The 21,304-nt window shown below is 45.4% G+C and overlaps 1 protein-coding gene across 1 annotated transcript in view; it reads left to right on the top strand.

Annotated features, from left to right (window-relative positions):
- DNAH3 (dynein axonemal heavy chain 3) overlaps positions 1 to 21,304 on the top strand; it is a 614,138-nt gene that overhangs the window by 372,878 nt on the left and 219,956 nt on the right. Inside the window, exons 33-35 of the mRNA XM_086940811.1 lie at positions 3,277 to 3,496; positions 16,204 to 16,338; positions 19,907 to 20,018. Of these exons, the coding sequence (XP_086796937.1) occupies positions 3,277 to 3,496; positions 16,204 to 16,338; positions 19,907 to 20,018 (467 nt within the window). The remainder of the gene's footprint in view (positions 1 to 3,276; positions 3,497 to 16,203; positions 16,339 to 19,906; positions 20,019 to 21,304) is intronic.

The following is a 21,304-nucleotide window of genomic DNA, read 5'->3' as shown; positions in this document are numbered from 1 at the left end:
GTCCTGATCCACCGGAGGCTCAAGCCACAGGCCCCTACAGTCACCCCAGTGCTTCCAAATTTTGTTTTCTTGGACATCCCCGGACAACAAAGATCGGATGTTCTAGTCCCATGCAGAAGTCGAGCCCTCTTTTCCATGCCACTACAGAGGGGGCTCGCGTGTCTTTCCAAGCTCTGGCCACGTCCCTCTTAGCCAGTGTGAGGCCCAGCAGTAGTAAGTGTCTCTTATAGATGTTACCCCCTACTCCAGCCATTACATGCAGGAGACCCAACTGCAGCGTACGGGGGAGCTCCCACCCCAGGACCTCAGACATACAATCCCACACCCCTTCCAGAGCCTATCAAGTAAGTTGCAGCTCCACACTGTGTGTATGAATTTCCCAATTTCGTGCCCACCTCTTAGACAATCCGGAGATGCAATCAGACCCGCCCGCCACAAGCGTTGTCTAGTGAAGAACACCCTGTGGAAGTATTTAAACTGGATAAGTCGTAGGCGCATTGAAATGGCAGCACCCCGGGGCCCTGCCAATGCCTCCCTCCAATCTTCCTCTTCCAATGCACCAACATCTCCCTTCCAGGACTCTCGTAGCTTCTGTAGCGAGGGGGAACAGTGTGTAACAAGGGGCTGGTATATGCGCAATATCTTTTTGGTCCCCAGCTCTCCCATGAACACCTTAGCTTCCACGGGACTAAACTCGGGAAGGGATTCAAATCCCTCCAGACACGGGGCGAGTGCGTGGCGAAACTGAAGATACCTAAAAAATTGAGATCGGGGCATACCAAACTCCTGGCTCAGTTCCTGAAAGGACTTAAGTGTCGCCAGAGGAGATATTCCAATGCTGTCCCATCCCCCAAAGCCCTGTAAAGTCGCCAGTCCAGGCAAGCGACCATTACGCCAGAGGGGAGTTTCATTTGTAAGTGTGTTCTATCATCCCATACGCCGCAGGGCCTGCCTCCAGATCTGGAACCCTATCTGTGTGGCGGGTGGTAGTGTCTTCCGGATCTGTGCCACATATAGTATTGTGTGAAGCGTGTGAGCACCCATCAGAAAGCGCTCCAGGGCGTACGCCGGGTCTCCCCTGTCCCCGTACCACCACTCATTTAAAACTAGGAGGTGGGAAGCCTGGTAGTAGGAGAGGATATCGGAGGTCACCAAGCCACCACAGTAAGAGGACAGAAAGCAGGTGCGCACCGCTACCCCCACTGCGCCCACAGCCCAGAGGAACTGCCCCAGCACAGAGTCCACTTGTCGAAACCAGTGGGGTGGGACAGGATAGGGGTGATTCTGCAGTTGATACAGCAGCCTAAGGAGAGCCACCATCTTAAAGATGGCCGACCTACCATGTCCTGATATCTACCCTAACCCGCTCCCAAACTGCTGCCACATTCCGCTCCCAGGAGACCGTGGGAGCCTCGGAGAAGAATACCCCCAAGTAATAATGCCCCCCACAGCTACCTGTAATGCTGATGCCCAATCCCCCACCCTTGAGCGCCCCCCCCCCACACCCACAATGTTGATTTGCGGGGGTTCATGTAGAGCCCCGATGTCTCGCCAAAGATTTGCATCATTTCCATAAGACGCGGCCCGACCTATTGATGTCAGTAAGGAAGAATAGGACATCATCCGCATATAGCGCAATCCTGTCAGACAGACCGTGCTCCCATTCGAACCCCCGTAACTGCGCATCAATGCGCACCCACGCAGCCAGCTGCTCCATGGCCAGAGCAAAGAGATAGGGCGAGAGGGGGCAGCCCTGCCTGGTGCCCCGCCTGATGGTAAATCTGGAGGATATAGCCCCTGTCACCATGACCGAGGCCGTCAAATCTGTGTATAGCAGCCGTAGATACGACAGGAAGTGGGGACGAAGTTAAGCCACGGCAGGAGGGCGAACAGGTAGAACCAGCTCAGCGAGTCGAATGCCCTGTCCATATCGGCTAGCAGGAGCGCCGCCGGTACCCCTGTACTCTGGAATGCCGCCATGGCCACATGCGCCCTCCGAATGTTATGCCTGGTCGCCCTCTGGGGCATAAAGCCGGCCTGGTCTGGGTGGATAAGGTCCGCTATAAAGGGTAGTAGCCGATTGGCCAGTGCTTTGGCCAAGATCTTGGCCTCTACATTTAGCAAGGAAATTGGACGGTACGATGTGTGTTGCTCTGGGGGTTGGCCCGGCTTGTGAAATACAACCACCTCTGCATGTCTCCAGTCAGGGGGGAGACTGCCATGCTCCCTAGCCTCCTCTACAGCCGCTCTATAATGGGCACCAAGCTGTAAGTGGCACTTCCTATAGAATTCGCTGGGGAACCCATTGGGTCCGGGGGCCTTGCCCGTGTTAAGTACGCCCAGTGCTGTACCCAGTTCCTCCTCTGTCAGCGGGAGCTCCAGTCGCTCCCGCACTTTGTCGGAAACTGTGCGTGGCGGCAGGTCAGCTAGGAATTTGTCCACTACATCCACGGGGAGACATTCATTCGGGGCAAATAAACCTGTGAAAATAAATGGCAAAGCCTTCCGCCAATTCTTTAGGGTCCGTGACCTTGGACCCCTCACCATCCAGGATCCCCTGGTAAGGTCTGAGCCTGGAACGTGCCCTGACACAGCCGGTGCAGTATCGTTCCCGAATTATCCCCCCACTGGTAAATCCTACTGCGCGTCGCAAGCCATATCTGTCTCGTTTTATCCTTCAACATGGACGCATATGACTGCTGTGCCAAAAGGAGATGCCCCGCTGCTTGAACCCCACCCTTCGTACTTCCCTGGGCCTCTAATGCTGCAATCTTAGCCTCGGCACGCACCAAGTCCGCCCTGCGTTTCCTCCGAGCTGCCGCGCACCAGGCTATGTTGACTCCTCGTAATGTTGGTTTCATGGCATCCCATACTGTGCCGACCTCCGCAAAGGACCCTACATTCTCAGTCATTTTATATGCTATTGAATTTATATTCCGTTTCTCGAGTTCCTGCATTCACAGGAGTGGAGGTTGAATCCAAAACTTTAGTGTTTACTTTATTATACTCAAACATGTTATTTGTCAGCTGCAGGCACCTGGATGTTTTTAAATTATTTTTCTTAAAGATCTGATTCTTGCATCAAAATAAAGTGCAAGACAAATGCATTACAAAAAGTCTCATAAAATCTTAATAGTGTGCCTTAGAAAAAGGACCTACTTGTGAACAAAGGTTGAGCTGCTACCACGTCTTTTTGTTTAACTTCTGCTGAGATAACTTGACAAACAATTTAGATGTTGCATGTGTATGTCTGATGTGCTATATTTATTCTTTCAGTCTTGCCCAGAAGATTGTTGCTACTTACCGCTTGTGCTCTGAGCAGCTGTCATCTCAGCACCACTATGATTATGGCATGAGGGCAGTGAAGTCAGTGCTGACTGCTGCTGGAAACTTGAAACTGAAGTATCCCGAACAGAATGAAAGTGTGCTGCTGCTTCGAGCCCTGCTTGATGTGAACTTGGCAAAGTTCTTAGCACAGGATGTTCCTCTATTTCAGGTGAGTCAGAAGAGGGGTCACACACTGATCGGCAGGTCTGCCATGGTCCTCCCCAAGTGCATCATGGTAAATGTAGTGCAGAGCACTCTGTTTCCCATATTCCTCTTTTTATGTGCAGTGAGTATAGATACTGAGAAGATATTTAAAGAGGAAATGTTGACCAAAGAATGGAACTCACTCTTAAGTTTCTGACGCCATCTGAACCATCTGAAAAACAGAGGTTCTGGGAAGGGCGCAAGTCCTAAAAAAAGAAGTGGGGGGGACTAACCAAGTAAAGCAGTATGCAAGTGACATCATGGCACGTGACATCATAGCATGTGACATCACTGAGCGTGACATCACTTGTGCCATCACAAGAAGTGGCACCAAAGCACATGACTTCACATTAAGTGACATCACAAGAAGTCACATCAGATCTTAAGACCTCAGACATATGTTTAGAAGGTCTATCATGAGTATATTTGAGAGCATTACAATAGTTAACAAATGAGATTTTGCTTCGGAGTTATACCAAAAAGTGACACAATCCCAACGCAAAATCTGGGCCTCAATTTAAACATTTGTTTTTTAAACCTCTGCCACTAAGAAATTGGCAACAAAGAGAAACTTCGCAGTAAATCTGTTCTATTTAATTGGTTGCAAAGTCTGCATTTTAGAATATTTGTATGGGGTTAAGGCACCTGCTTCATAGATATTTGTGTGCCCGTGAAATCTCAGGGAATAATAATAATGGTAAAATAACTCTGGAGATTAATTCACCTGCTGGAGAGATCTGTGTTTCTTTTAGTTCCAGTTTTGAATCAAAGTAGCATAGAGAGTTAATATGTCTCCTGCAAAGCACGTCATGTGACACGCAGATGACAGATTTTTTATTTTATGTAGCTGGTTAAGTGGGTTACTGCTTTTAACACAGAGATCCTTTTGTTAGTTGCAATTCATAAAATGTAATACTTTTAATATAACGCTGTGAGCTAAGAAGGACAAGTGACTTCTACACTTTGTAACCCTCACTGTTTTATGTACCATCCTATACATTGATTTACACACATATGATTTATTGTCAATGTATAATGTGTACGTGTGATGTAAAGTGCTCCGACACCCTGAATTGGGATGAGTAACGCTATAAAAAGAAATAGTAGTATTTAAATAGTTTTGTGTAAATACTGGGACAGCCCAACACATCTGACATTTTAACAATGCATGATTATGTCATATATAAAGGAACTGAACACATTGAAAAGCATGCAGCTCGGAAGGTCCTGGGAAGTAATCACAAGTTGCAGGGGCAGCCTTAGGCATGTGCAAGCTGTGCACCTGCACAGGGCCACCAAACCCCGGGGCCACCACGCCAATATATAACCTTAATATAATATTCCTCTGAGGATGGATACATATTTGAGTGGTGGTTCCTGGCAGGGATTTGGCAGCCTCCGGCTCTGTTTCACTTCCAATCACCCTGACCATCCAGTCTGTGGGGCTCCGCCCCGCCCGACGCCCTCTTCCAGGGCCCCTACCTACGCTCCCAGCCCAGGGCTGCCATGAACCTTGAGTCGCCCCTGCAAGTTGTGAGCCTTTGTTTCCCCTCCATTGCATTTGCAGCTAGGTGTGAGATTCCAAATATCTCCCAGCCAGAATATTTATCGATAGGAGGCCTGATGGTCCGTTATTTGCTACCTATGTTTTTTGCTCAACCGAAATGTAAATGTCGGCCTTTGTAAAAGCGCAGCTCACTCGCCTGCACATTGCTGCTCGGAATGAAAGCAGACAACGTGCATGTGCTGCTGAATGTATCCCGGTGTCTGAAAATTACACCGGGACAAGTCAGCATCATTCTGTGGGGCCCAAATTCTTGTTAGGGGAGGAGACAGCGTTCACCCTGTGAAAAGAGTGGGTAGACGCCATCTACCCGCGTGTACCCTTGACCCAAGCCTTGGTTCTGGGGCAAGATTACATGACATGTGCCAGGTGGCGCTAACGTTCTACTTTGCAGACAAATATCCAGAAGTGTGCAGCTTTGTCAGTGCTATTTATCACTAGCATACTTTTTGCACAGCATACTCTTCAAAGTGTGTTTTTAAAAAAAACATAATTTTTGCATGCAGGTTGTTAACTGGTCGCAGTTCAACAGAGACTTTAGTTTTGAAAGGAGACTGTTTCCGAATTAAACATTAAGGTCCTCATGCCAAGTTGTGTGGAATCGAGTGGGGTATATACCGCATGTGGTAAAAACCTTCTCATATGAGTTTTTAACATACAAATGAGGCATAACATGCAGAACCTGCATTCTGCAAACCGAGTTCTGTATGGTTTGCCTTTTTCGTGGCTTTCACTCTCCAATGGAGAAGTGAAGTGGTTTAGTGTGTCCATATATGAGAATTGAACAGGCTTGGACTGCCTCTCTCAGGCAGGGCCTACAAACATGTTACAAGAAAATGGTTTATTGGATGAGGGAGGTGTTAACCTTTCGCAAGCACCAGCCACAATCCTTGTTATAGTGAACCACACAAACCACTAAATAACCTATGCCTAACCTTCTGGTCGCCTGATACACAGACGGTCTGGCTTAATTTAGAGGCAATGTTTAAAGTATTTATGGAGCACACAAACAGTAATAAAGTGAAAACGCAGGACAAGAAAAATCCCAACCTGTTGAAAAATGGTTTCCACCCATTTAATATACCAAGAGTTTTTGCTTTTTGGATGACCTGGTTTTAGGCATTTTTGGGAGTGGGTCTCACTACCTGTGTCTCTCCCACGGTCATCACACGGTTAACGGCCTGCGCACATTTACTGCCAGTGTCCACCTTTTAAGATGAGAACGCTGCGATGTAGCTTGGGTAAGGGGCACTTGGCTGGTTACACGTGAAGACATGGAGAAGAGTTGGAGAAACTACTTTGGGGGATGTCTGGAACTGAGGTTGTTGCACAAGAACAAAGTACAGTTTGCCATGGTGGGTCTTCAGTTCCTTCTAGAGAGGAAGGAGGAAGGGTATTTTCCAGATCTAGGTTTTGGACAGAGTTCCACATCCATAGCTGTGGAAAGCCTTTCATCTTCATACCTCCTGCTTGCATTTTCTGGTCTCAAGTCTGGTGATGTTAGTAAAGATGTAAGTTGCTTTAAAAAGCTGTGGTGTATCATTGTCTATGTTTTCTATATTGGGGGGCATTGTAGGTTAAGTCATTCTAAATCAATCTGTGCTCCGTGGTTGATGCAAATATGTAGTCCTACTTCTATGTTTGTGGAATGTCACAGTCTGTGACTTTTAGACTCTTGTTACTGTAGATAATGGCCCAGAAGCTCCAATTACTGTGAACGTCTGGTGTCCTGGGTGTGGATATTTTTTTTCTTTTAGATTGGGCGTATCGACTTTAAGTTTCTTTGAACATATCTAGCAACATACCAGATGTGGCCCATGCAGGTAAGAGCGGTGGGGTCGGGTTGGAAGGGGGGGATTTCGACGGACGATGACGAGGGAAATATGAATAGATAATTCAAATTCAAATTCAAAAATAACTTTATTCGGTATTTGTCAAAACACCATAAAAGCGAACAATACAAAGTACATTTCAACACAGCATTAAAAACTTGGTATTAAAACAAAATCACTGCAACAAATACACTTTGTTACATTTATCAATCAATTAATCTAATCATGCAGGCCATAAAAACTTTTTATAAAATACATTTGGTAGGAAAAATAAGTTCATTGGGTTAATGGAACGGTTGAGGTAAATATAGCATATTTATGTATTATATGGTGTTTATTAGGCACAGAATAATACTCAAACAAACCCTCAGCCTTCTAGTCACTTCTCATGGTTCCTCTACATTTTATAATGAACGACAGGAATTTTATCACCACTACAATAGTAAGCTCATCTTGGAGCAAATACAATCTATGGAGAGCAGTTTTACAGCTTCTCAGGCCCCACAGCTTTAATAGTGGTAGCAGGTGTTTTTTCCTTCCCCACTGATAGTACTGACAGAAAAGAATACAGTGTATATTAGACTGAGTGGCTACTCCATCACACGGGCATTTTATCAGATTCCCAGACCAGTCATTTGGAGCAGGGAACGTTATTAGCCTAAAAAAGGAATCAGTCCTCAATCGTGCTAAGAGCATTCTATGGTAACATGAAAAATTTGGCGCCAGATATGGATGAAGGCCATGATCATGGAGGATCTGTCGATGGGCTACGATGGTAGACTTATTCCCATCTAGATAATATCTCCTCTCCTCCAGTAAACCAAGACATGTCTCTTTTAATGCTTTTTTTGACATTTGGGCACATGAGGTTGGGTTTGAGAAAAATTCTGGTTGGCCGATGGAAATCAGGAATTTTTTTACATAGGCCAACCATGGCTGATTAGAGCCCTTGGCTTGCTGCAGGCAATCATAAATTACTTCCCTATTGAAGGTCGTGTCCTCGCATGTCCAAATCTTGTACCACAGCATGACTGGCGCTATCTTTATCAGATCAGTAATGTGGGATCTGTCAAGTTCATTGTGGCATATGGTAGTAGATGTGGAACGCGGGACTCCTAAAAGATATCTCAGGAAAGCGTTTTCCACCCTTTGGATTTGGGAGCTATCTGCAAGTCCCCATATCCCCGCCCCGTACACAGCTGTAGACACGCATTTTGCTGCATAGATCTTAAGTAGTGTGTCTACCGGTTTCCCGCCGAGTTTTTTAGCAAATTGCTTGACCGCCCCTATTGAGCGGGCAAAGGCCAGGTTCCGGGAGGTGATTGCTGCGGACCATGTCCCCCTATTGTTAAAAATAATGCCTAGGTAAGAAAACGTTTTGGACATAGCTATCTTTGAACCATTAACAAAGGTTTTGCACTCAGGAACTTTTTTACTGGTGGTACATGACATCGTGAAAGTTTTCCCCACGTTTATTTTTAGGCCTCTAGAGCTCATAAAGGATGCAAAGCCCATTAATGCCTTTTGAAGTCCCCGCTGTGTGCGGGCCATGATCACCGCATCATCGGCGTATAACAATAGTGGGACTGCGAGACCATTTATCTTGGGGTAGTCCACCTCCAGATCAGACAAAGAAGCTGCTACCTCGTTGATGTACAGGTTGAATAGAAATGGCGCAAGTATGCAGCCCTGGCGAACACCCTTTGCTATGGGAAATTTTCTAGTTTGCTCGCCATTTTTGCCAAATCTCACCGTGGCGCCAGCATCTCTATACAACTCCTGGATGAAACTTAAGATATTTTTATCTATCCCCATTGTGTTCAGGGTTTTCCACAGCATACCATGATCCAAACAATCAAACGCCGAAGTTAAATCAACGAATGTTAAAAACAGATTCCCTTTTTTTGTTCCAATATATTTATTCATTATGAGGGACAGGTTTAGACCCTGCTCTATGGTTCCCAAACCAGACTTAAAACCATATTGGAATTTTGAAAGTATCCCATTGCTCTTAGACCAGGTTTGTAATTTGGTTAACAACACCCTGCCTGCTATTTTCATAAGATTATCTAGCAGGGAGATGGGGCGGTAACATTTTGGGTCTTGTCTGTCCCCTTTTTTAAATATTGGGATAACTATTGCTTCATTCCATGTGTTGGGAAAACCTAGTTTAGTGTAAGCATTCAGTACATTTGCTAGTAAGGGGGCCCAAAGATCTACGTTCCCTTTAAACAAATCAATAGGAACTCCATCAGGTCCAGGGGCCTTTAAACTAGCGCTCTGGCAGATAGCTTGTTCCACGTCTACAGGGGAAAACATTACTTTTAGTGGGAAGTTTTCCTGAAGAGGTGGAAGAACCCCTCGCCCCGCATCCATCTCATCTTGTGAGATCGGAGCAAGTGAATCTTTCTTGTAGAGGGAGGTAAAGTAATTAACCCAGACATCTTCAGGTATGCCTATTTCCATGGTGTCTGCCTTCCTGTCCAGAAAGAAGGGGGCATTAATTTCTTTCCAGAACGACGTGTTGTCCCTTAGAGCGCTTGCCTTTATCAGGGCTTCCCAGGCTGCGTTTTTGAGTTATTTCTGTCTAAGTCGAAGGGTCTGCTTATAAGCCTGTCTCGCTTCCTTAACCAGGCCGCTATCCCTAGGGACGATCTTTAAGGCCTGTAAGAGGGCTTTGTGTGCCTTAGTACAGGCTCGGTTGAACCAGCCATGTGATCTTGTGTCATCCCCTAACTTTAATTTTTTAGTTAACTTGGAGTTTATTGTAGCTTTGATCCCTTCATACGCCTGTATTATTAGCTCGGGGTTGATGCTTGGTTCTAAGCAGATGGCAAATTGACTAGATTCTTTCCGTACCAGATCTTTTAGAAAGTTTGTAGGTTCAATTTTTGCCCATTTAATGGCGTAGCCATTTTTTCTGGCCAGCGCGACTGAATGACCATGAAGTATATTCATAGTACTAGTTTTTTGGGTCCCCGATTTCCCTAGACTAAGGGAGGTGCTGATAGGGAAATGATCGCTTATTGCTAGATCCTCCGTATCAAAACCCCCCACCCAACCTTGATTCCTGTTAGAGACTAAAATAAAGTCAATTACAGTGCCTGCCCCATGGCCAAAAAAAGTTGTATGGAACGCTACAGGTGGCTGACAGAGTTCATTTGCAAAAGCAAAATCCCACTCGTGCATGAATTGATTTAACAGGTTGCCCCCTATGGAGTGTTCAAAGTGCGTAGTTGGATCCCCTTTTAGGTCAAAGATGCCACAGTTTTTAGTTTGACTATAGGGGCATAAGTGGCAATTAAAATCCCCTGCTATAAGTAAGCAGTCTGCCGCCTGCCCACCTTTCTTTAACAGTGAGTCCAACTCCGCTATTAGGGTTTTAACCTCAACTTTTGGCGCGTTGTTATAGAGGTTGATCAGGAAAAAGGAGCGCCCGTTCGATTTAATAAACAGGCCTTGTAGTAAGCTCCCTACGCCTGCTTTTGATCCGCTTGCCTCATACATACTCTGTTCTATATTACAGAGGTTTGAAGTGAAAAATACACAGCCCCCCAGAGCCTCTGCCTCGGTTGCCCTGAATCGAGGGAACATAGAAAGTGCTAAAACCCTCGATGTGGGTCTCAACTGGGTCCCAGCACTCCTGTAGGCAGATTATATCCTGCCTTTCCATGAACGTTAGAAATAACTGGTCCCGCATTTTTTTTGCCAGCCCAGCAATATTCCATGATGTTATTTTTAATAAACATTTCCCCTCATTTGTTGGACTCGGTTCTTCCTGGCTAGTTTGTGGGGCAATGCCCACGGGCAGGGCTCCAACCTCATTGTGGATTTGACTCTTAAACTTAAACTTGTCTACTGTGCTCAGATGTGGAAGCATAGAGGTGGTTTCGGTTGTGGACTCAGGACCGTTCTCCTTCCGTGGCTTACTAGGTTTATCTATTAGATGCTGGCCTGACAATATTACACCACCCGTGTCATGATCTGATATGGTCTCTGTCATCACGGGATTAGTGCTTTCTACCTGGGAAGGGACATCATGGATCTTAAATTGGGGGGCTAAGATTACTGGTACCCCTGTAGTGACCTTTATTGGTCAATCGACCATATCTAAACAGTCGTATCTGTTCCTTGTAGGAGCCCCCCTCCAATAATCATGATTTGGGTTTCCTCTACTATAATACCAGGGGCGAGAATCCCAGCCTCTATTCCAGTGATTATTGCTATTCCTGTTTCTACTTCTATTGGTGTACCCCACCTGCGTCCATGGCCAATCTTGGTCTTCGTCCCAACCAGCTATATCACCATAATTGGGAGTATTTAAAGGTGGATAGAAGAAGGAAAGACGGTGTACGTCCACCCCCCCCTTTTTTCGAGCGCTGGCCAGGAAGAGATATAGTCAACCATGGCAGGATCGTCACAATTGACTATAACACAGTCACCCTGTAGGCTTTTTTTCGTGTCCCCAATCCAATACACTCTTCTTACTGAGTTTATTCTGCTAAGATGTGATGGCTGTATGGGTCTGTTTTGGCTTAACCATTGCAGAACTTTGTTCCTCAGTGACCACGGGGGCTCATCCGAGCCGTCTGGCAGTTCTGACACCCCTGTTAGGACGACAGTGTACGGGGTAGCCTCAGGTGGCAGGTGGAACGGCCTCCTGAATCTAGTGCCCGTCCTCTGTTTTCCCTGAGATTGGGGTGGCTGGTTTTTTTGTGATGTATGTGCAGTCTCCTTTAGATTAGCTAACTGAGTATTTAACGCCACAAGGGCTGGGGTGGGTTGCGCATTGTCGCTAGTGTTATCGGATTGGCCCTTTCCTTCTACAATTAGGGGTTTAGGGGTATTTTGTGAGTTTGATTTGACACCTTTATTGGTCTGGGTGTTTGCTACTTTATCTTGAACACGGGGCTTTGGGCACGCCGCTGGTATGGTAAGCGGTTGGGCCGGTTTGGCCGGCTTTGGGCACGCCGCTGGTAAGGTAAGCGGTTGAGCCGGTTTGGCCGGTTTACTTGGCTCTTTGGATTTCCCCTCCCCCGTATCTAGAGTGCCCAGTGACTTCTGAGTAAATGCAGGGGTATTTAATTTTGCAAGTTGTTTTTCGATTATCCTTATACTTTTTTCCAGAGGTTTCAGATGATATTTTAACAATTCCCCCATGCTATTTGTAAGAAAATCGTGTAGTGATACACATGTGGTGCCTGGTTTGTGTATACCACCTGCAGCGCCTAGTGCGTCTGAGTTCCCCCTTGACTCAGTGAGCTGTGGGGGCATGTCAGGGACAACTCTGTGTGTGGGTGGGGGGGTTTGCAGTACTACAATATTGTTACTATCCCTAATCAGGTTGCAAGGGTTTGCACGATTAGGTGGAGCCGGTGTGTTCTCCTGTAAAATCAACCCCTTACATGACCTCTTAGGTATGGCCCCCTCCCTTTCGCCCGTGGAGTTAGATTCTAATGCCATGTCTTGATTGGCTAGGAGTTGCAAATCCGGGGTTTTTTCCAAGTCCTCCACAGAGTCAGATCCTAATGACAATTGTGTTGCTGACAGGTCCACAGTATTTGGAACTGTGTGAACTAGTGCACTTGCTTGATTCAACAAGGGCGTGATTGGACCCTTGCAACTTGGAGTTTGTGCTAGAGCCAAGGGGCCCAATGACGATCTTTTCCTAGCAATCTCCAGTTCATGTGACACCCGGCGATCTATCAATTGGATGGTATTATCGATAACAGCATTGGCTTTGTTCAGAAATAAGTCAATGGGTCCGGTTATGTCAGTGGTTTTGTCTGACTTTTTACTTCTAGTGACTCTAGTCATGGTTGGGCGCTATGCAATAGTGATCAGGCAAACACAGACAGGTCTCACTGTTGAGTGAAGATGTGGGTGTAGGTCCCCACAGTTATTATCGGAACAAGTCTAGGAATGAAAAAATAAAACACAAATACCGTGGCCCAGTCCAGTCTCTCACAGTCTGGAACGGGCTGAAACGGGCCCGCCCTTGGCCCGGGCTTCGCCGGGCTTCGCCCCGCGCTTCTCCTCGCGCGCGTCCCGCGTTGCGTGTGATGCGGTTTCATTTGAGGGGAGGTTTAAGGGGCGTTACCGCCGGGGGAAGAGGCACCAGGTGGAAGAAGCAAAGGCTTCTGGTCCTCGCAGTCCCCCGGTGCAGGCAGCCAAAGGAAATGGGGTCAAGCGCACGCTGGGAGCTGGTAGGCACTCCGTCGACCACGGAAGAGCTCCCACCAGCGGCGCGACCTCCGAGGAGTCTGGGCACAGCTGAGCACGATTTGCGTGGAAGTCGCCCTTCGTTTCACAGCAGCAGAAGGATCCGATAGGTATGTGAGTGGCACCCGTGAAGCGGGTGTCACGAACAGTAAATAGGCAGCAGCAGGTGGAGGGCGTTACCGCCGGGGGAAGAGGCACCAGGTGGAAGAAGCAAAGGCTTCTGGTCCTCGCAGTCCCCCGGTGCAGGCAGCCAAAGGAAATGGGGTCAAGCGCACGCTGGGAGCTGGTAGGCACTCCGTCGACCACGGAAGAGCTCCCACCAGCGGCGCGACCTCCGAGGAGTCTGGGCACAGCTGAGCACGATTTGCGTGGAAGTCGCCCTTCGTTTCACAGCAGCAGAAGGATCCGATAGGTATGTGAGTGGCACCCGCGAATATTGACTTGTCATAGTCCGTTAAAATCTCCCCCCACCCGGCCTCACAGCCCCACCACTGTTACCTGCACGGGCTGTGGCTGGAACGTACAACAGCGAGGTTTAACATAATTCTGTTTTATCCAGGCACTTCCTGTCCAGTTTCCTGGGCTGTGGCTTTAATTGATACTGGGTCTGCTTAGGAAGGCTGAACTGGAGGTTTTGGGTGAGCAAACAGGCATACAGCATACGTTTAGTTAGGATGGGAAGTAAAACTGTAAAATATGTACAGCCAATCAGGGTTACCTGTCCTCAAGATGTGGACTCACCGCCATGTAGTAAGGACTGCACACAAAAGAATAAGTCTCCATATCAATAAGGTTACCTGAGGCTGCATTATAGTTAGAATGCACTATCCCTGTTTGCACTGCCGCACACTTTCAACTAGGTACACCTAGCGCAAACAGAGACTGTGGGCCCTCTTACTGATTATGCTCTGCCCCCAGGGTAGCCGCAAACTTGCACTTCCAGCTAGGGCAGCACATTAGTGAAATGCAAACAGGCTGATTAAAGTAGCCGATCGATCTTTCAAAGTGCAGGCAGCCACTATCTGCAGTGGCGGCTGGCATCTCCGGGGAGCATGCAGGCGGGCAAGCAGGTGGGTGCAAACAAAATAAAATAAAAAAATTAAAACTTTAAACTTACCTGAACGTGACAAAATGTCCTCCTCAGGTCCTCTTCTCTCCCTCAGAACATCAACAGCAACTCCCTTAACCAATTAGGGCACTGCTCTCATGCAGCATGAGAGCAGCACCCTGATTGGAGGAAGTAGCCTCACTCTGCGCTCCACAGCACTGTTGAGGCTATGGCTTGCTCTAACCCAGCTGTCTTAAGACAGGTGGGTTATAGCTGTTTAAAGTGCGCCTGTGTCAAGACGGCCGCCCAAAAAGACATGCACACTTTAAACAGCGCCATACAAGCTCACCCTCCTCCCTGCTGAGTGGCATGCGGCTGTCACTCAGCAGCAGCTCCGCCCCCGTCCTGACGCTCTGTCCGGGACGGGGAAGAAAAATAAAATGGTAATAAATTACCATTTTATTTTTCAGGGGTTTGGGGTGGTATTAAGGGGGGCAATGCTCCTCCGCTCCAACGGAGGAGCTGCCCTGCCTGTCTGCACTTCAAATAGGGGGCAGAGATCTCCCTGCAGGCAGTTGCGGTGAGTAGCTGCACCCATCTGCAGGGGTATGTCTGGGGTGCTCTCAAGAGGGGCCCCCTTGTGGGAATACTGACTTTGCATCACTTCTTTGTGGCACTTTCCATACTACAGCCTCTGGTAGTTAATGCTATGTCGGTAATCAGCTAAGGAATGTGCCTTCATGCTTCAATTATCCTCAGCCAAAAGGGGAGGTCTGTCCAGAACTCACATAATCCCTCCTGAGGCAATGATGAAGAAAAAGTGAGTGTCAGGTGTATTGTGTCTCCTCCTCCTTGTCACGAGATAATCTGCCTCCAATATCAAGTTATTTCTATATTGAATAGTAGCAAAAAATGAGGACCACTGCCTGCTCTCTAGGAATGTTTTCAATGGAAACACTTTTTTTTTAATGCAGCACAATTTCCTTTAAGAAACTCATGCTGCTCTAAGAAATCCATTTTGAAATACTTCAACAGGGATGGTAAATGTAAATGTAAATGTATTGGCATATATATAGCGCACTACTTACCCGTAGGGTCCCAAGGCGCTTCGACCGCTGCAAAACCCTTCCTGGCTTCCCTGAGAGATGGTCCCTTAATGGGTATCTCCAGGGTGAGACCAGGCATCCCCGGCGGTCTGGTGGGGCCGTTAGTGAAGATGAGGCAAGCTAATGCCCAGAGTTGCCGAGTGTGATCGCTGATCAGAGTGGGCACCGAGGCGAGAGAATTATCGAGTCCGCTGACCCTGGTCCAGAAACCTGCCGCGCCGGGAATCGAACCCTGGTCCCGGGCCGACCTCTGCTCTCGGGTCTGCCGCCTCTAACCAGTGAGCCACACTACTTCACCGTAGACCGGCTGTCCCTTGCAGGCCACTATCCCTGTGTACATAGCCAACTGGAGGGTATCCCAATTGGTGGCCTGCCTAATGAATATTAATTAGTCTGGTTGTTCTGCAACTTCCTCCCATTCCTTATTTTCCAAACCAACCTATTAGTATGTAGGTCATTTTGCAAAAAAAAATTACTTGACACAAAAAGTTGGTGCTGAAATTATGGTGGTTTTTTGTAACCAGTACAATAGGACGTCTGGCCCATAGGTCCATTTTAACATAAGATTTTCAGTTGCTCCTCAAGCCAAGCTTTAGATAGTCCTCAGCCAGGAAAGATGGACCTTGACATACCAAGATTTCTTTCCTGGCTTAAGTCGGCTTTAATAGTGTCTTAGGCTAGGTAGGAGAACTTAACACTGTTTATGTGAAGAAGTGCAGCTCTACAATTCTTTCAAGACTACTTTAAGACAGGGCAAGCACTCAGCACTTCACGGCTATCTTTCCTAGCTCGGACAATGTTCAAATGGTCTTAAACCAAGAAAGTGAATTATATGCTCAGATTCTGCGAATTTCTTCAAATGTTATTTAAGGTACATAATTATTTTTATTTCCTCAACAGGGTATCATATCTGACTTGTTCCCTGGGGTGGTTCTTCCAAAACCGGATTACGATCTCTTCATCGAGGCATTGAATGAAAATATTAAAAAGATGAAACTCCAGCCTGTTCCTTGGTTTATTGGAAAAATAATTCAGGTGATTTGTTTTCTATATTATGTATACATTGTGCAAAAACAAATGTACATTTTTCTGGCAAAAGATTGATAATGTGATTAGTTCTATGTAGTGCCGACATTTAGTAAAGAAACGTTATGTAAATGATGTAATTTAGCATTTTATCCTTTTTAAAGAAAAAAAATGTCTGTTCTAAAGAAAACTATCATTATCACAGGTGGATATTGGGCTAATGAATCACTATGCTCTCTTCAGTTCATCTTGTTTTGAGGTTAGTTATGCTGGTGAGATTGATAGTCTGCCTTCCCTTTTCATTAAATACAATGTGGGTACAGGTTTGAGGCAGTTATCAGTTCAATAATCAATTCATTTAAGCTATTTGAACTGGTGACTGCCACTACTGGGATTACGGCCCAAGCAATGGCATATCTGTGGAATTCTATTTTGGTGTTTACAAAGAGATCCATTGAAGATTCTTTGAACTGTCAATGTTATGGCCACATCTCATGGATATATTTTTGGTTATTTCTTCTCATATAAATATTTGTAAAGGAACAGTTGTGGCCATGCTGGTTCCTTCACAAATGCTTTTGTATCTAAAAAACTCCTATCTGGAGGCTAGTTCTCCAAAACATTACATAAGAATCCAAATATTCTCACTTCTTTAGTTCAGGTACAGCACATCTTTCACATGCTATATGTCCTCCAAAAATATATTTATTACCCTGGTCAACATGGGAAATACTTTAGTTGTTAATGGGTTTATAAGGTAAAGGAACAACTACAGGCAACAAACAACATATGGTTGCCCATGATATCCCCAGCAGTTTAGGTAGTGAAATAAGAGAAAATATCTGAAGACATAAGTCAAGTCAAAAAGTGTTTTATTGATTAAGACCACCAACAGGGGTCAACAATTTAAAATAGAGATTACCACAATCATGCTAAGAATCAAGAGTGCAATACGTAAAATATTTAAAACAATAAAAAACACATTAATTTGGTGGAAACCTTCTAAAATTGAACAATTCATCTTTGTTTGTTATGCTGAGTTTAAAATATAGTGGAGTTATAAACTGATGACATGGAACTGAGACTGAAGGACAAATGGTGAATGCATGACTAAGATATTGAATCCCTCCTTGACACGATCACGCAGTCCCATTGAGTCATGCCAATGCTTCTTACAGGCATTTAGTGGTAACACCCCTAATTAATGGACACATCACAGGAAGTCTTTCTACAATAGAAATCCCTGTGGCCTTCCTCTACTAGGAAGTGAAGAAAAAAGCAAAGCAACGAGGAAAGCCACAAAGCAACTTGTGAGAACCCACCTCCCCCTGGGAGATGCTCTTCTCAGTGTACTCAATCAAGGGACCCATTATTCACCCTTAATCCCAGAAGTTTGCTCTGGGAAAACTTGGTCATATCCCCAGAACTTTTTAAACAAAATTGTCACTGAAGGAGTCACATATTGCATAAATTAGGTCTTGTATTTTATTACATATGTAGATACCACTAATGGTGTTACAGTGCATTCATCACGCTCTCCGTTGCTAAAAATCCTAAGTGCTCTCAAACCTCCCAATCAGCATTCATTGCTTCTTACTGTAGAATCAATAGTGATGGTTCTTGCTTTCATTTTTGCATATCCGGCAGTAATGACTAGATTGAGGCCTTCTTTCCACTTTTCATTTCTGCCTCATCAAGGGAATCACAATGCTTCTCCTTATGACTATTTTCAGCCATTGTGCATCAAATGTTTTGCCACTTCTTATACCCCCAAACTGATGATTCACTGAATGGAAATCTCTGCTGTCACTGTGTGCGATGATCAGGCAGCCCGCATCTCTGGAATTGTTCAGTCTATTCCGAGACACATCAGGTGTCACAATCAGGATAAAATCCCATTTGTGACCATCTCAAGCAGGGCCTACAGTCCCCAACCTCATTCAAGCCATAGTTGGTGTGAAACAAATAACCTCTCTGGCTAGCTTCTCTCCGTCAGCACCCTACTTGACCCTGCAGAGGCCCTCCGTGCTTCTGGTTGCTGTAGATCTCACCGGCCTCATCACAGTTCCTAAGCCCTCTGAAGATTTGGTACGCCTTAAGCCACCTCAACCCTCTAACCTTGTGAAATGACCCCGGGTAGGTCTGCCACCATCAGCCCCACAGTCTTCAAAGTTGTTGGGGCAGACCATCTCCTAGGGCAGAGAAGCATGTACATCTGGGTCACAGCACCACGCTTTGTTTTTCACTCGTTTCACCTTGCGCAGACTGCTGTGGTATTACGAGAAAGGGTGAAAAAATAGGGGCACTTAGGAGCTCCAAGAAAGGAGATCTTGGGTCCCGGTCCACCTTACCCCCTGCCCTGCAGGATAAATAGTTTACAGCATTGACCCACAATTGTTTGATCCATGACAGGGTTTCAGGATAGACAGTAATTTTATAAATTATTCCCATTAATAGTTCTTGATGTAAAGGTATTCCATGTGGATATACTAAAAACCTGACCGGGGTCCGGTCCTCAGGAGCTAGTGTTGGACCCACCTCTTTTAAAGCATTACAATCTAGATTTTTGATTGAACATTAAAATTCAGTAAACAATTGATACACAGCATTTTGGAGTAACTATCACTCATGAAGAAATGGGGTATCCTCCAAAAATAAAATAATTGCTGGTTTAAATTTGAACTAACCAACACATATAGTTTATGTGTTCTCATTATTTTACAATAAGCGGTATAAATAGTGGATGAAAGCATTCATTATTTAGTGCTCCATGTATGCTCACCATATGGTTGAAATGACACCACAATTTACTTAATATATGTAAGCTTACTCGCTTACATATATTAACTTTAAACATAACTGTATATAGTCTGAATAAAAAAACGTTTTAAATAATTTTTGTAATTGATGAGTATTCTCCATCGGCCTGACAGAGGACTCAATGTCTGCCAGGCTAAGACTACTCCACCCACCAAATTTAGAAATTACCATCAAGCTGGCGTTCATTTCAGAAGAATTGGCAGGGGCACCCGTCATGGTGGTTCCTGTTAAGGCGTTATAAATTTTGACGCATGGGTCTGTCAACATGACAAAGCCATTCATCAAACGTATTTTTTTATTTTCAAAAAGGAAATCCTGAAGCGCGATTTTCTTTTTGAAAATAAATAAAAAATGCTTCCCATGCCATTGGGTGTTATCTCCTGTGGTGAGGGGGCATTAGACAGTTTTCACTACTGTTATTGGCTGGGTTTTGCTGGGAGTGATGGGCAGTGAAAACTTACCTCTAAGTCCGCCAAAGTAAATTAGGGGGCCGGCATAGAGGTCAGCCTATCCTGCCCTTACTAATTCAGGCCATTGGTGGAGTGTAACGAAGGTGGAGACAGAGTAGTCACTGCCATGGTTACACATATGGTCCACCCATATCTAAATTTGGTGGACAAGCCATCTTCCTGGCAGTAAGGATACTGTCTCATTGATGCGTCGGAAAATCTTTATAGGCAAGTTTTAAATTAGCCCCTTAGTCTGGAAAAATATAATTCTATAAAATAATTTTGTCCATTTCCTGTCTTAAATGTAGATTTATGAGATGATGCTGGTACGCCATGGCTTCATGATTGTTGGTGATCCACTGGGTGGAAAAACGTGCGCCTACAGAGTAATGGCCGGAGCTCTTTCTGACCTATATGCAGGTAACATGCTCCTTGTTGCCTTACAGAAGATAACTCAACTGACAAAAGCACTCTATTTTCTTGTAACTATGATTTACTTCTAGGTACAATGTATACATCTCTTCTCTACATATTTAGTTTTGAAGAACACATTTTTTCCAACTCTGTTAATCAACATGTGTCCAAATAAAATGAGCACTTTACAGGTTTGCACAGACATGTACGAAAGCACATAGCTTGATTTGGTGGAGAGGATATAACAAGCTTTCTTATCATGGAACTTTCTCATTGGTGGAGCTCGAGTCTAATGACAGAGTGAGCAGAAGACCCCACATCTGGTCTCCCCTGCCATACCTACAACTTCACAATGCACTGAACCTCACTGAGGAGGCCGCTCAACAATGACAATTGTCTGGAGTTAAGTGAGTTCCCATCTACAGGGGACCGGACCTGGTAGTTCCGGCAGGATAGTTCCTGTTGTAGCGGCCCAATTAACTACCAGGCGCCGCAATTAATTAAAGAATTCCACCTATTATTTTCTGGATGTTTGTAAATGCGACATCTAAGAGCAACGGGTATGCCCAGACATGGGTCCAACACTCACTGTGCCGTTAGACTTGAGCTGTATCTTATTGATGAATATCAAAAGGCTGACACTTGCCTGGGGTTGCTCATGCTCATATCTAGATGGACCTGCACTAGCAGCTTTGACTTGTAGCAGCACTAAATATGATTTGCACATGGCTAGTCTCTGTCTGGAATGGCATAGTGGACAATAAACATGATGTACTGGGATATGGGTAGAGGTACTACTAGTAGCGGAGATTATATTTAGATTTCATCCTCTCACTGTTTTGTTCTTTCCTGTTTTAAGTATCAGACGAGGATTTGGGATCTTTTAGAGTACGTTTTGCAAAGATGAAGGGCCCATTTCACAGAACTAACTTAAGACAAAATCCTAAACTTACTACTTTTGGTATTCACAGAAGTTGGGATTTTGTCTTAAGTTTCTCTTAACCACTTCCATGCTAATGACAAGGTCAACTCGTCATGGGCTTTACCTGCCCTGCGCTTATGACGAGTTGACCTTGTCACAAACAATGGGGTTCGTAAATGATCAGCGCCCAGCGGGAAAACCCTTAGCAGCCAAGGTGTTAAGACAGACTTAAGACAGACTTAAGATAGACTTAAGTTAGGATTTTGTCTTAAGTCTGTCTTAAGATAAACTTAAGAAAAAATCCTAACTTCTGTGAATACCAAAAGTAGTAAGTTTAGGATTTTGCCTTAAGTTAGTTCTGTGAATCGGG

The sequence above is a fragment of the Lissotriton vulgaris genome, chromosome 10 (genome assembly GCF_964263255.1).
Source record: "Lissotriton vulgaris chromosome 10, aLisVul1.2, whole genome shotgun sequence".
NCBI lineage: Eukaryota > Metazoa > Chordata > Amphibia > Caudata > Salamandridae > Lissotriton > Lissotriton vulgaris.
Note: the sequence above shows the minus strand (reverse complement) of the source record. Positions and strands in the feature narration are given on the sequence as shown.